At 32.2% G+C, this 13,927-nt stretch overlaps 1 protein-coding gene across 5 annotated transcripts in view; it reads right to left on the reverse strand.

Annotated features, from left to right (window-relative positions):
• trc (Serine/threonine-protein kinase tricornered) overlaps positions 1–13,927 on the reverse strand; it is a 129,051-nt gene that overhangs the window by 57,098 nt on the left and 58,026 nt on the right. The window contains exons 1-2 of one of the 5 annotated variants that reach the window (XM_089083503.1): positions 8,132–8,400; positions 2,650–3,102 (exon numbers count right to left, since the gene is read on the reverse strand). The exons of 3 other annotated variants lie outside the window; for them this stretch is intronic. In XM_089083503.1, the coding sequence (XP_088939629.1) occupies positions 2,650–2,827 (178 nt within the window). In that variant the 5' untranslated portion in view covers positions 2,828–3,102; positions 8,132–8,400. Of the gene's footprint in view, positions 1–2,649; positions 5,309–8,131; positions 8,401–13,927 lie in introns of those variants that run through there. One more of the 5 variants, XM_011645632.3, reaches the window with a different exon arrangement.

Below are 13,927 nucleotides of genomic sequence, written 5' to 3' on the forward strand. Positions count from 1 at the left end.
AAAAGAAGGATTTAATAAGACGATTATTTAACGTCAAATATTAAAAAGTTAGTATTTGGCGAAGTGACGAAGGTGGCGAAATCTTTTATAAAAATTTGCAACGAGACAAATTAATTCAGACGCAAAAATTGATTAAACTTTCGAAGATTCTGTAAAGAACGTTCGAACGGTGTACCGCATGCAGGATTCACATGGCACGGGAGATGCGTGCTTTCCGATCAAAATCGGGCGGATCGGCGCGGGAAGCTCATTATCGGTGAAGAGTGAAAGTGCATCCGCGTAGCGGCCACCACATTGTTAACAGTCATTTTTTCCAGCAGCGCTTTCGCACGAATCGGTAATTCCTCTCAGTCTAGCGATTCGGAATCGCCCTTACGCCGCCTATCGGCAAGTAAATATCCAATCTACGTGCCCGAGGTGCAAGTCCGTGAATTACAATTGCAAAACGCCCGCGAGCTTACGCAACGCATTCGCGCGCTATCGATGCTATAATCGCGCGCCTGTTCCACGAAGATCAAAACGGATAAACAGGTTTTAAGTCGAAAACAAGTAAATAGTTATTAGACTTGATCTCCAATGGTTGAAAATAAAAGATAAAACGAGAAGAACTGCTATATGTTTTCATGAGAGAACGGGCGACATTGAGAAGATTAATTTAAAATTGTGAGAAACAGAAATATTTTTAATAATGTATTTTTCTTAATATTATAATATTCCAAAATACTTTGAAAAATTTTATATTGAGAAAATAAGAAATATAATATACGGAATAAACAAAAATAACGCACTTCTCGCAAAGATTTTAAAAACCAAAGATTTTGTATGCGAATAATTATGCGAAGAACTAAGAAATAAAATATAGACCTACTTTTAAAATTAACTTAAGAGTATACTAATTTATTATCGATTAATTATATATATATATGCAAGCTACATCAACGAGTAACCGATAAAAGAAAACAGTCCGAGAATAGCAATACCGACGAGTAATATCGATCGTGCGAGAGCTCCTTCGAAAAGTTGTTGTGCCTGTAAATGTAGTCAGGTACTCCTCCCGAAGGTACTATTATCCTAAACGTTGAACGATCGTCGGTTTCTCTTTTCGTGCTAAATTGTTTTCGCCATAATCGACGGTTCGCGTTCCGCAGCAAATAACGCAGATGGCGTTCTTCTGCACATCCGAGAGAACGAAGGAAACTGAAGTTCGGTTAGTATCCTAATTATAAGATAACTCCAATGCTTTTCAAAAAAGGAACATCTCTTAATTATCCTTATTATTAAAAGCGAGTAACATTTTTATATTACAAGACTCCACGCGATTTTAAGTTTATTATGTAAAATTTAGGAATATTTTTTTCTCTTCAATCTTTAAGATATTCGATTTGTATAAAATTCTGTATTTAAGATTCTGTTTAAAATTAGATATATTTTCCCTGCCTAAATATTTTTAAATTTGATCCTGATAGCGGGTGAATGACATTAAAAATATTGATCGCCACCGCGCCTTTTCTCGAACTCGCTCCCATCAACGATTTCGAAGGGAATGCTGCACAAGTTTTCCCGAGTTGTGAGAATACCTTCGGTCGCTTTCACTCGTTTTTCCTCTTACTTTCTACAAACAAGCCGCCTCCTCTTTCTTTGCTCGCCTTGAGGAAATAGGATCAACAAACGCGCTTTGCCGGTCGCCTCATTCACGCAATGACTACTTGTCAACAACCAGAACTATACTTTAGAAAAGGAGAGAGAATGATCATCACTTTCTGCTTTGAAGTTTTCACAAAATGAAAAGCTTCTGTATAAGCTGTATGTTTAACCTTAAATATAGCCCTCTGATTCTTTTAGTTTTCATGAACTTTCTTCGAGGAAAATAGCGTCTGTTACTGATAAATGTACGTCTGACAAACGACTTTGTAATATTTTTACAAGCTATATTTTTGTTACAATTATTTCCAATTTTTTTACCATTTCTATTTTTAACGAGATATTAAAAAGAAATGACTCAATATTCGTTGATTCAATATTCAAAAGTGATAAAATCAAGAAGGTTAATAATAACCGAGCGAGACGATATTACAAACGATCTTTAAATTAGATAAACACAATTCAGAATTAAGGCATATTTGTGTGGGTGTTAAACGTGAAATAGATGGAACATAAATATGAGAGATAATTAAGTGTTTATCTATACATTAACTCATATCTCATCTTTGCTTATCTAACGAAAGCAATCTTAGAATTTTCACTATCTTTAGAGAAAATAAGAAATTATCGAAAAATTAAAGATGATTAGATTAGACACAATTTATTAATTATACACAGATTAGATTAAACACATTATAAATTATTATCAAGTTTATATGTAATATAAAATAAAATAAAGTATAAACTACCAAATTTCACAAAAATTTTTAAGAAGTTCTCCACTGCCTATAAATTAATTGCGATTATACCAAAGTAATTAAGATATTAATAATAATAATAATAATAATATCAAATAACCATTCCGAAAAATCCGTTAGAAAAATTAAAAATGTAAAATTAAAGATAATTTAATGTGTTACACGTGCGAAGTTAACAAATCAAGTTTACTTGAATATACCCAATATTATTCTCTCCGACAGCAAGATATCTAGCTGTTTTTCAACTGACCTGAGAGGTAGGATTTGGCACAAATAATGTAGCCGCACATCCGTCCTATCTTCGTCCATACGGTCTTGAAGAGCTTAGAGTTGTACATCGATAAACAATAGTAATCGCCCCTTTCTCCAATCGCTTCCTCGATCGTCCCACCTCGACGGCACTGACGTATTCGCGCGTCACAAAACATGTATTTTGCCGCGCTGTTGCGCGAGAATGTCGTTGAACCCGCGCGTGTATTCACGCGACGAAATGTCACGCCGAACGTCACAACTTCCGAGATCTCGATTCCGAATCACGCGTGAGATCGCGCAATCGTGCGTCCGTGTGGGCGAGGCAAACCCATAACTCTCTTACGAGCACAAAATGTATCCACGTATCGAATATCGATATAAATCGGTGAATCACAATTTCTCACTCTCGATCGTTAGCCGCACGAACAACATGATGCGATGGTTATTATGCCTATCGTGTATACCCGTATCACGTTATCAACTTTCGAGTATTTTGGAATATGAGTTGTAAAAGTTGTTTGCTTAAGAACTACGTAATTAAAGAATACAAGTAAAAAATGCTTTCGTTAAAATTAAAAATCGCATTAAATTCTGTATACATCGAAAATCTAATTAGAGATATAGCGTAAATAAGGATTTAATATTACTACTCTTGGGAGTGATAATTAATCTCTGGATTTTATTTATATTTACCTTAGATTTGGAGCTTACCATTGAGAACAAGTCTCAGATAAAAATATCTGCGACTGCGACATTCAACCAAGAAAACAAGGAAAATATCTTGCTTCATTTATTAATTATATAATATTGTTATTCATTTCTTATCTTTTATCTTTTCATACTTCTATATATTTATCATCGTTCTTTTTTTAAACCTGTTTTATTGCAAATTTTCTTCATTCATTTATTTTATAATTTTCGCTATTAAAAGTACTTTTCAAAATTCAAAAATTCTAAAATATATATGTCTTAAGAAATTCTAACAATGATAGAGCGAACGATCACAATCGGCAAGATAAGTAATTAATTGTAATTGTTAACTCTCTATTAAATCATGCTCTATCGTAGCACGATCCTAATAGTCGCGTATTATGTCACGGAAAGCGTATTTTGTGTTCTGTCATTTATAGTGACGTTCGTACATACGGTCCGTCCCTCTTTAACCAGCTGAGAAAACACGAAATTACGCGTACACCCACGTAATTTTCTCGTCCGACGAGTTCGCGGTGATTATTTTACACTCTTACACCACCGTGCAAGACCATATTTCAAACTGTTTAAACTGAGCGACCACCTGTCAGATAAACCTGTAATTCTAGAAACTTCATACACATAGCGTTTCGTAAGACCTGCATCGAGCGACAGATACGAAACTTTTTTTCCTTGCCGAGAACTTAGATTTTTTTTTTTTTTTTTATTTAAAGACAGTTTCGAAACTTTTGACAAGTGAAACAGTAAACGTCTGTATTGATAATGAAATGATGCCAATAGAATTACGTCGAATCCAATATTATGCTAAATCCCTAAATTTATGAGGTGACATTCTCGAAATGTATCTTGTAAATATTTTTAAATATTACCGAATTTTTATAAACTATTATACATTTATTCAGCAATATAAATATGTAATATTGTAACATTTAATAAAATAAATTATGATAAATCAAATAATATTAAAAAAAATTAAGAGCGGAATAATTCGATCATTATTTGACTGATAGAAACTGCAATACGGTTTGAAATTTATGTTTCTCAAGCATTTGCGAATTTGGCAACGTGTAATCGCAACATGCGTCGTTTATCAGGCTTAAGGAATGCGCATAGTAAATGTCATTTGTAAATGTAATGACAATTTGAAGTAATAAATGGGCATTTTTTACGATAGGATATAAATTTTTTACGCTCATGATTGTCTTCGAGAAGAGAGAGAAATAAATATTTCTATCTTCTTTTTGATAATTCTTATTCCATCTTCACTTTCATATTCAACTTTTAAAGAGTGAAACTATGATTCAGATAGATATATTTAGAGCAAACAGGAATTGTTTATTGCAAAGTTATAGAGTTATAAATGTAATCGGTAATAAAATAAAATCGATTATCAAAGATGATATCATCATTATAAACAAAATGATATTAAAACAAATAATCTAATCAAAAAGATTCATGTATTCGTATAAATTTAACGACAATTTGGCCTACTTCTGCCAAAAATTTATTTAAATTTATTCTAATAGAAAATAATGCATTACAAAAGTCACATCTATAATAAAATTGTGGAATGAAAATCATTTGTTACTATTTGAATTCTATCACAAACTCGTTCTAACAAAGTATAACCACGAGGTTTCCATTTATAAAAAACAAAAGCGAACCTTGAATGCAAAAGTCAAGTCAACTATCCGAAGTCATTTCCGATATTAAGCGAAAGCTAAAAAACAGTCAAAAACATTTGAAAATTTTATTTCGAACATTTCAATTTGTATGTTCCATAAAGTATATTAAATATGTATATCATATATTAAAGATGCACTTTTATAAAGCACTAAATAAAATCTTCTACAACTTTAAACTGTGTATAAATTGTGTTTAAACTGTATGTATTGACTTTGTTTTGAGTTTTAGAAACAAAAAATTGTATTTTTATATTCTTTCTATGAGAACTAGAGCATATAACAAAGTAATATTAATTACAAATATAAAAATATTATATAGTTTTAATTATGTTAAACTTATTTTTCTATATTAAGATATTTTATATTAAGATATTTCTACATTTTGATTTGTTTTGATTTATTTATAATAGTAACGAATTATCAACGAAAAAGAAAAAGGTGAACAGAAAGCAAAAAGTAATATGCGGATACAAGTTGCATTTTGCGATAAATGTTGTCGTCGCTGTAATGATAATGAAAATGATTAACGTTTTGCGGCTCATCAATGACTTGGCGAATACAAAAAGTGACGCTACATCCTTATCTCGAAAAAACGTTCCCCTCTATCTAACATTATCGAACACCATATGCGTGTACTTCCTATGGCATAATATTAGAAAACGTGTTAAGCTGGTTTCTCACTAAAGTAATTTGTGTCTCACTTGCAATCGGTAATGTGATAATTTCCGTCGTTTCACAATAAAATAATATCTTTAGTTCTTTTATTTTGTATTGCAATTTTTTTTTAAATATATATGTATTTCTTTTCAAATTTACGTTATGAGTATTAATAGAAAATTTTTTTTTGGAAAGGAATGTGAAATCTCGAAATGTTGGGTTTTTAGATACAAATTAACATAACCTGTTATTTAACATAGTTAGTTTAAAATTTTAATTTTTATAAACTAGAAATGATAATTTCCTATAAATTTTTATCTAGACTTCAAACTTTCGCGAATAATTCATGACTTTTTAAAAATTTATTTTGTCAACAAATCTTAAATAAAAATCAAGTAAGTTTTTACATTTCCTTTAATTGTAATATTTACATTTCCTTTAATTATAATATTTATCATATTGAAATTATTGAGATTTTCATTATTTAATATAAGAGTATTAATATATTCTTATAATCTGTAAAAAAATATTAATAATAATAGTTATACGATAAAATTCTTAGAATTATGTGCAAAATCTTTAAATTTCTATTTTGCGTAAATTCAATTAAAATCTACGTGAATTAGAACTAGATTTTATTTAATTCACGAATCGTTTTAAATGACAAACATTTAAATGTCACAATATTTCAGATGTCAAGGCTTCGTACAGAGATCAATAGTAAAAAATGCAAAATATATTCCACTATAAGCAATTTTCGGTTTATCACTCAACATTGCACAATATTGCTGTTATTAATATCTCGCCTCTCGCCTTTTGCAATGCATGAATTTTATCGTTATAGAGAAAAAACAAATGATAAAAAGCGAATACGCAAGTAGGATAACATCGAACAAAAGGCTTCCAATGCAAAATCAATAATTTTAATCTCTTCTTTCATGTATTGCTTTCAATATTAATGTATGATTAATATCGCAACATTAATGGATGATTGATATGCGATGTAGCGTATAAAGAGGAAATATTAATAACCAAGAAGCAATGATTTCACTGAAAATATTAGTCAACCTTTCAATATTAGTTTACATGACTAATGTAGCACAATGTCAAGTGTACGATAATTTTCCGATGTCAATAAAATGTCAATAAAAATTGCTCGCATAATGATAACCGAGTTCCTCAATACCTTCAATATATCATAATCTTTCGATATTAATATATTTAATATGAAACGTTTTAATATACGATGCATATAATATTATATATCAAATATATCAAATTAAATATATGTAGTAATAATAAAACTTTTTATAATTACTTTAAAATATTTGTAAATATTAACCTTAATTTGTAAATATTACCTTTGAAATTTATAAGATAATTGATGCAATTTTAAATAAGTTATTTTTAAGCAAATATCACATTTTTTAAGTAATAAGTAAGAATATCTATATAATATCACGCGAAATTCGTGTTCTTCAATAATTATATTAGTCAAGTATTCAAATATAGAAAATCTTTGAAATATATGAAAATCTTTGAATTATTGAATTCAAATCAATTTAATTTCTAGCAGTATAATTACATTCTCTCCCCTTCCTCAGAGATTCTGCAGATGCTGTCTCAGATTAACATTGATTTATTAATCTTGTATCTTTAATATTATTCTGCATTATCAATATCGATGTATACAAAAACTCGGTAATAAATTTTTTATAATTATCTAGAATGTCGCGTAATCTTTTTATTATTAACTCTATATGTAAAACCAGATCAGTGAGCAAGCGCGAACAGTCACAAATAAAAAATATGCTTCAACGAATATCAGTGCAACGTTATCCTTTGCACTCATAAAAGCTTCATTCGTGTTTGTTCGCGTTCGCTTACCTCTAAATCCGATGTAACAGATACTCATAATAAATTGTGCAATATCAAAATATTGCGTAACAATATCGTGTATCGGGAGCTATTTGATTCGAACAAACTCCATAAAAAAATACAATTCAAATTTAATTCGCTCTGTAGAAAGATCTAATGTATGTACTCAGGAAAACGATACCGAAAATAGTTGGCAGAATTCGGGGAACTTAGGGGACTAATCGAATTTTTTTCACGCCTCTCTTGGTCATTTGAATAATTCGGGAATTTCCGCCACCAAGTAAAGCATACCAGTTTCTTAATACCCGAAATCGGCACAACTTTCTTCGTTGTTTTTCCGTTACCGCGGCACTGTTGCGCTACCGGAGTTGAAGCTACTTCAATCCATATCGCTTATTCTACAACTACAACTGAGACACCATTATCTCGAAGGTTGGGGAATGGAATCGTTCAAAGACCTTTCCCCAAAAGAGACCTGGAACTTTCACGACGGATTTACGTCGCCAAGTTCATAAATCACTCATCCAGAATCCGTGCCGGGAAACTTACGAGCGTTTGAAGTTTCACGAATTCTTCTGCAACTCGATATAAATTTTAGCTCGGTCAATTCTCACAGCTACGGAGACGGTAAAAATGCACTTTACGCCGACGATTCGTCTGTCGATCGCGAAGTGAGCGAAGACATTACCCTCGCCTATCTCTATATCGCGCGGAAGTATAGGATTACGGCGATTCTCGAGATTCGATATTAATCGGCGCGATTTGTGCGTGTGTATTACGAGCTAGGTAGTTACGAACCGGTCGCACTCGAGCTGACTGACTAACTGACTGACTGACTGACTAAGAGGCTGACACGAGTGAGTGCGAGTGGAGTATGTGGTAGGATCGGGGGACGACTTCTATGCCCACGCACGACTTCGTCTGTAGAAAATGGACGTAAGTATGCGAACATGTGTGTGTGTGTGTGTGTGTGTGTGTGTGTGTGTTCACAGGTGCGCCGCACGTACGAATGCGTGAACATAGCGAGTGTCAGCGTCCATGATTTCACGTGGAGGTACATGATTTGCGCATATTTAAAGCTCATTAATTCACGAGACCGGAAGTGACTAGTGTCACACTAACACAGATAGGCTCCTCTTTTTATGAAAAACGCGATAAGTATGACGTATCGTCAAATGTGTTATTATCTTAATTTAATTTCGTCTTAATTTTAATTTTAATTTCATTCAATTCATTTAATTATAAGTATAATTTGATATTATTTAATGACACGTTATATATTCAATTTGCTAAGCTAGAATATTGGAAATTTGTTAAGAAAACATGAAAAGCTTTATCATTAGTTGGAACGACAAAAGAGATTTATTAATTTACTGATAAAATCATGCATAGATAACAATAAAAAACAGGATGATCAGATACTATTTCTTATCTTTTCGTAATGTCAAAGTAAAGTATCGATCTTGTGAAATCGTTAGTTTGTCAGAAATTCGCATTATCTTTTATATAGAAAATTTACATATTTTCGCACTTTGACAAAAAGATCGATAAATCACGGTCCGAACATTGTGTTCTGGATCTCCCACCTTACGCAATTGTTTGCCGACACCGACAATGATGCACTCGCGTTGATAATACGATATCATTGTTTTCGAATGCTCTTAATCTTCCATGACGAGTATTGTAGACCGGGCAACAAGGTCGGGAGATTTCGAGATTACCGGGACATTTATTTCCCTTTTCCTGGCACAGCACCAACCGCGCGGTCGGATCGTTAACCGGAAGCCAGAGTGCCGGAATGAGTACCATCAAGACGAAATTTGTGCTACGAAGGCCCACTCGGATAAACTCGCGCTCGCTTAACTTTTCCCTCGGACAACGTGAGCGAATCGTTTTTCTGCCACAACCTGAATTGCCACTATTGCAGAAGTGCATTAAAGTAAATGCACGAAGCAGCATCTTAAAGCAGTAATTTAACAAAGCCATTAATCGAAAATGTAACAATTTCGCAACGTCTAATAATCTCTAGCGCACTGATACTCAAAATATCTTAGCAGTTTTTATAACACATTTAAATGAATATTAATAATACGATAATTGAATCTAATATCGCACACTTGAAGCGAGTTACGGACGGTACGCGTCATTTCGACGGATCACGTTCGATGGGACACTTCCTATCAGCGCGCTGCTCCGACAACGGTCGAGGGCAAAAAAATAACAATTATTAATTCGCAGCCGCGTGGCAAAGGGGCGAACCAAACGACGTGGCTGACAATGAGTTCAGTTCGCTTGGCCCCAATCGACGGTCGCGGTGACGCCATCGATATAAAGTTGCACGCGTGTGTTGACTAACTGTACTTCTCATGAAAGTACAGACGGTATACATACACAGCAAGCAGGGTGTCCCCGAACCATCGCCGTTCCTCTTAACTACTAAGGATAACAAGAGAATGATAAAGTCAATAGCTACTAAATTATGACCAATCGCAGACGAGAGGACAATCTAACAATTTAAAAAAAACTTGAGCTTTAAAAGCAAGCCACTTGTTTTCCAATTAATTTCAAGTAAATTTTGCTTTTGTAAGATTTAACTTTATGTCGAATCATATCGATAATAAACAGTTTAAAACAACAAATTGAAGAATTATGTACAGAGTGAAATACAAAGTCAAATCAATTTTTTTAATTACTGCTTTAATTACTTCTCAATATTTCGGATTAAGTTGTAAAAATATATATTATTAGAAATATTAACTTAAATATTACTCTTAAGAATGAGAAATACCGAATACAATAATTTCAATTTATTTTCCCAATAGATTCCGCTGTGGTAACATATGGTAGTTTTGTTAAAAATTAAGATAAAGTAAAAATTATTACGACAAAAATTAATAATCAATTAATGAAAGTACCAATATCATATTGATTAAAAAAAAATTTATAAATAGAAAGCAGCACAATTTCAAATTTTCTATACCATATAAACACGCACGCATGAATATATATATATATATATATATAAATTAAAAAAGGCACATAGACACACGTATGTATACATATACATTTAAATTTATATGTATATATATATATATATATATATATATATGTATATGTGTATATATATATATATATATATATATGTATGTATATATGTATGTATATATGTATATAAACGACAAAAAGACAGTGGTTAGCTCTCGTACGTGCTCCGACATACCATGTAATATAATGGAGAAGACGACTACCGATGACACAAATAAATGTCGATTGTTCTCGTTATCTTCCGCACAGTGTCGAGACAATACAACGAGACAAAGTACCCCGTTTTCTTCCAGCGACGCATGTCTCTTCGAGAGAATTGGAAATCTTATTCATAACACTCTTGACATTATTATTTAAATTATACGGAATTACGCGAAATATGCAAGCAGCATTAAATACATTAGATAAACGGAAAGGTAAAACAACTGTAAAGTTTCTACGTATAAAATAAAATCGTAAAATCTTCCAATTTGCTGTTTATGGCATCGTAAAACAATATTACAAAAAGTGATCCTATTCTGCGACATTAACCTGAATTGTAAAAGCTCAAGTTTGGAGTAAACCATATAATACCTAATATTTAACAATTTTTCAACTTATGCTGCAAAATATTTACATATCTTCTTTATACTTTTTTATAAAAATATATAATAACTGTATTACTTTTGTTATATTTTTAATTTCATTTTATATTTATTTTTAGTTTTAAAATTTTTATTTTATTAATAGAGTTAGGTGCAAGTTAAGTGACATAAAAGGAAGTTTAAGAGATTACAAGTGTCTAATGGCGTTTATAAAATCCGAGTATTACTTAATTTCACTCTAACGATCTCTCGTCCCTTCTTTATGAGATACATCACGAATGAACTACAATATAGACCGGTGAAGAAAATTGAGTTAACTACGTTTAGCGGTAAGTGTCTCGTTGCGCCTGCAACTTTGTGACTAATAAACTTATAAATAGCCATCGTGAAATGGAAAGTAGTTGCTGTTAACATATTTCTCTGAACTCCATCTAGTGTTAATACGACTGCTAATACGAGTATCACATTCTGTGAAACAAGATCTGGAATTAATCATATTAAACTCTCTTTTAATCAACTAACAAAACTGTTATTTTTGTAAGTACTCGGATAAATAAAAAATAGTTATTAGTTAAAAATAATTCTCATCGTGTCAGACAATATTTTAATACACAATTATTCACAGGTGATACAAAGCTCATTCTAGATACGAGAATCTTGTTTAGAAGCATGTTTCCTTAATTCAAAATAAAAATTAAACATAACGCAATGAATATACAAGCCAGTATAAGACTATATTTTATATGACTATATTTTATACTTATTTATACTCATTGTGCCTTACATTTAATTTTTATTCCGAATTTTTCATTTCCAAAATTTATTATTCCTGTTCCCAATATTTGCTTCATTGTGCGCGGGTCCTTAATGCGCACGCCTTATTATTACGATAGTAAATAATAATTATAAGACTAATGTCAGCTGTACTTGATCGGAGTTAGTCGAGCAAAATTGGAGCGGCTAATCGGTAACCTAACTCCCGGAGGCAGGCACCCACGCGATATCCTTGCACGACGTGTAAACGAGGCGTCTCCGACAACACACGTCGAGCGTCACGACGGCGGCGAAACAATATCCGCGCTCTCAATGGCAAGCCATGCTTGTCCGATCCGATATAACACAGTTGCACATCGTTCAGGGTCTATCTCGTGCCTAGAAAAATTAAATGCACGCATCTAGGACTCGTACTTTTTAGCAGTCCACGGATAACAGATAGCAGATAAAAACGGAACAATAAGTTCGAAGGATTTTTCTGATTTTTCTGATCCGCAATTTTTTTCGCTTAAATACCTTTTCAATTTAAAAGGTGTATCTTGGTTTAAAGTTTTGTTGTAACATCAATTTTTCTTTTATTAAAATATGAAATACGTTCTAGAATATATAAAATATTCTAAAGATTAATAAAGGCTTCATAATAATTACAATTATTAAATCTAAAATAATAATAAATATTTCTTTAAATTACAAGATCCCTCCTTTTATTTTCTTTTATTTTTCTAAAATTCACTTTTTATCGAATCTCGATTAGAACTGGATGATTTTCAATGCTTCAAATTAAAAGAAAAAGATAAAAAGTATGCTATAACAAAGCTGATGAAGCGAGCAACCAGAAAAATCGCAAAGAGAATACACGAAATAAAAATATTCGGCAGTTTCAAAAAAAAAAAAAACATGCAGACTCACGGTATTTAAAGTAAAAGAGAAAAAGGTATGCGTTGAACTTGCGTTGTTCCATCCAGGGAGCGAGAGCGATGCATAAAAATACAAAGCCTACGGCTGAAGAGCAAACGTGACGCGATCGATGAAATAAACAGCGTTGCAACTTAAATTGCAGACTATGGAAAACGCATTGCTCCGATCAAATCTGCAGGGAAATAAACCGCTGCTTCTTTGAAGCGATAAGATAAACCACGCGCTGCTTGCGTTATCTATAAAATCGAATATGCAAAAATACGTAAAAGAAAATACCTATATGCGTAAACGCTCGCATAAATATAGAATACTGAACACAAGAGTGAACGCGTTTCTTTCTCCGAACCGATTGTTACACAAATACTGTCTTGATTACACAGATGCTTAACTATCATCATTACTACCATAATTTATATAAAGATAGATGACCTCTTTCTTTAAAGAGTTATTTTTTTCATTACTAAATTGAATCCCCGGAAAATATCCCGGTTGATGAATGCCATGAAGAGAGATTGCACAATCAAATTTTCATGGTAAGAATCAACATTAAGTTTAATAAGACATTCAATGAAAGAAGGATTACATTTTAATGCATTTATTTATTATTATCCTCTTATATTTTTGCGTAATTTAATATATCGGTAATTATGGATAGATGTACGTAATATTCCCGTCTCTTTTCACAGGCATATTATGTAACAAATTTGATGCTTGTAAAATCTTTTCAAAGTTTTACGTTCCTCAAAATGTTTCTCACGTTAAAGATCCATGCTAGGGGAAACTTTCACCGTACTCAGCCCGTAATCCCGCTAAATTCATACTCGCGTGTTCCCATGTGCGGTATAATCAAGTACCGTGCATCAAGTAGCCTAACTGTCGAGAATTAGGAATGATCGATGGATGCCTCTAACACGTAATATCGCTTTCTATCTCTCTTCCTCGTCTGCCTTTTATCATTTTCCAATGTACCTATTTACTAAGCGTACTACCACACTATGGGAAAATTCTCAAAACAGTAATGATT

Source organism: Pogonomyrmex barbatus, unplaced genomic scaffold (genome assembly GCF_055798465.1).
Source record: "Pogonomyrmex barbatus isolate J1 unplaced genomic scaffold, ASM5579846v1 scaffold7, whole genome shotgun sequence".
In the NCBI taxonomy this organism is placed as follows: domain Eukaryota; kingdom Metazoa; phylum Arthropoda; class Insecta; order Hymenoptera; family Formicidae; genus Pogonomyrmex; species Pogonomyrmex barbatus.